The sequence below is a fragment of the Buceros rhinoceros genome, unplaced genomic scaffold (assembly GCF_000710305.1).
Source record: "Buceros rhinoceros silvestris isolate BGI_N320 unplaced genomic scaffold, ASM71030v1 scaffold7724, whole genome shotgun sequence".
In the NCBI taxonomy this organism is placed as follows: Eukaryota; Metazoa; Chordata; class Aves; order Bucerotiformes; family Bucerotidae; genus Buceros; species Buceros rhinoceros.
The window spans coordinates 12,653-13,886 of NW_010407573.1; the positions used below are offsets into that span (position 1 = coordinate 12,653).

A 1,234-nucleotide genomic window follows, 5' to 3' on the forward strand; every position below is an offset into this window, starting at 1 on the left:
TGCCTTCAAGCCCTTCTTTGTGGAGCTGGCGCTGCCCTACGCCGTGGTCCGCCATGAAGCCTTCACCCTCGTGGCCACCGTCTTCAACTACCTGCGGCAGTGCCTGCGGGTGAGCGGGGCCGGGATGGGTGGCCTGGGTCTGGGGTCTGGCGGGGGCTGATGGAGCCGTGGCCGTGGTCTGGCAGGTTCAGGTGACGCTGGTGGAGTCAGCGGAGCTGGAGGTGTCAGCGAGCGCGGATGAGGAATATGGTGGTTGTGTCTGTGCACACGAAGCAAGGACCTTCCAGTGGGGTGTGCAAGCCACCAGCCTGGGTACGGAGGAGCAGGGCCCCGCAGCCCTGCCCTGCTGCTTTGGGACCCCCTCAGAGGATGGGGTGGGCAAGGAGGACAGGAGCAAATGCAATGCCACCTGGGAATCTCTTCTCCTCTCCACTGTCGCCTTCCTCATTGCCTCCCAGCACTGCTCCTCACCCTGGTGACCCCCATCTCAACCCAGCCAGCCCCCCACAAAGCCCCAGGGCTGATGCAAGCCTGCGGGGCTGCCCCGTGGGCTGGGGGTTTCCATGGACACTGAGTGTCCCACTTGCATCCACAGGGGAGGTGAACATCACCGTCAGCACCGAGGCACTCAGCTCCAGGGAGCTCTGTGGCAACGAGACACCCGTGGTGCCAGCGCAGGGTCGTGTGGACACCATAATAAAGCCCTTGTTGGTGCAGGTCAGATGGGTTATGGTGGAGGAAAGGGGCATGGGTTTGGGGTCAGGGTGCCCGCAGCTCTTGAGGTGCAGTGGGAGGACCGAGAGTGGGACAGCACCCAGCCCCAACCTGGGCTGTAGGCATGACCCTGGGGATGGGATGGTACAGCTGGTCCCTTCTCCTGACCGACTCTGATGCTGCTTCCCCACAGCCTGGGGGGATCCTGGTGGAGAAGGTGCACAACTCCCTGCTCTGCCAGGAAGGTAGGACCGGCTGGGGGCATCTGCCAGTGCTGCGGGGGCATGGGGCAGGGATGCTTGGCCACTAGTCACAAGGGCCATCAGGCCAGAGTTGCCAGGGACCAGGGTCCCCGGGGGCTCCCAGCTGAGATGCTGCAACCCAGCCTTGAGCCTGGGGAGGGTTATATCAGGAAGCAGGGTGGAGAAGGGTGCCCTGGGGCCGGGTTGGGGGGAGCCGGGTGTCCCCACTATCATTGCCCTCCATCCCCACAGTCACTGAAGAAATCTCCCTGGAGGTT

The 1,234-nt window shown here is 63.9% G+C and overlaps 1 protein-coding gene across 1 annotated transcript in view; it reads left to right on the forward strand.

The window, feature by feature from the left end:
• LOC104492016 (alpha-2-macroglobulin-like protein 1) overlaps window positions 1-1,234 on the forward strand; it is a gene marked incomplete at both ends in the record, with an annotated part of 15,416 nt that overhangs the window by 11,366 nt on the left and 2,816 nt on the right. The window contains 4 exons of the mRNA XM_010134516.1: window positions 11-109; window positions 186-312; window positions 596-717; window positions 908-959. Of these exons, the coding sequence (XP_010132818.1) occupies window positions 11-109; window positions 186-312; window positions 596-717; window positions 908-959 (400 nt within the window). The remainder of the gene's footprint in view (window positions 1-10; window positions 110-185; window positions 313-595; window positions 718-907; window positions 960-1,234) is intronic.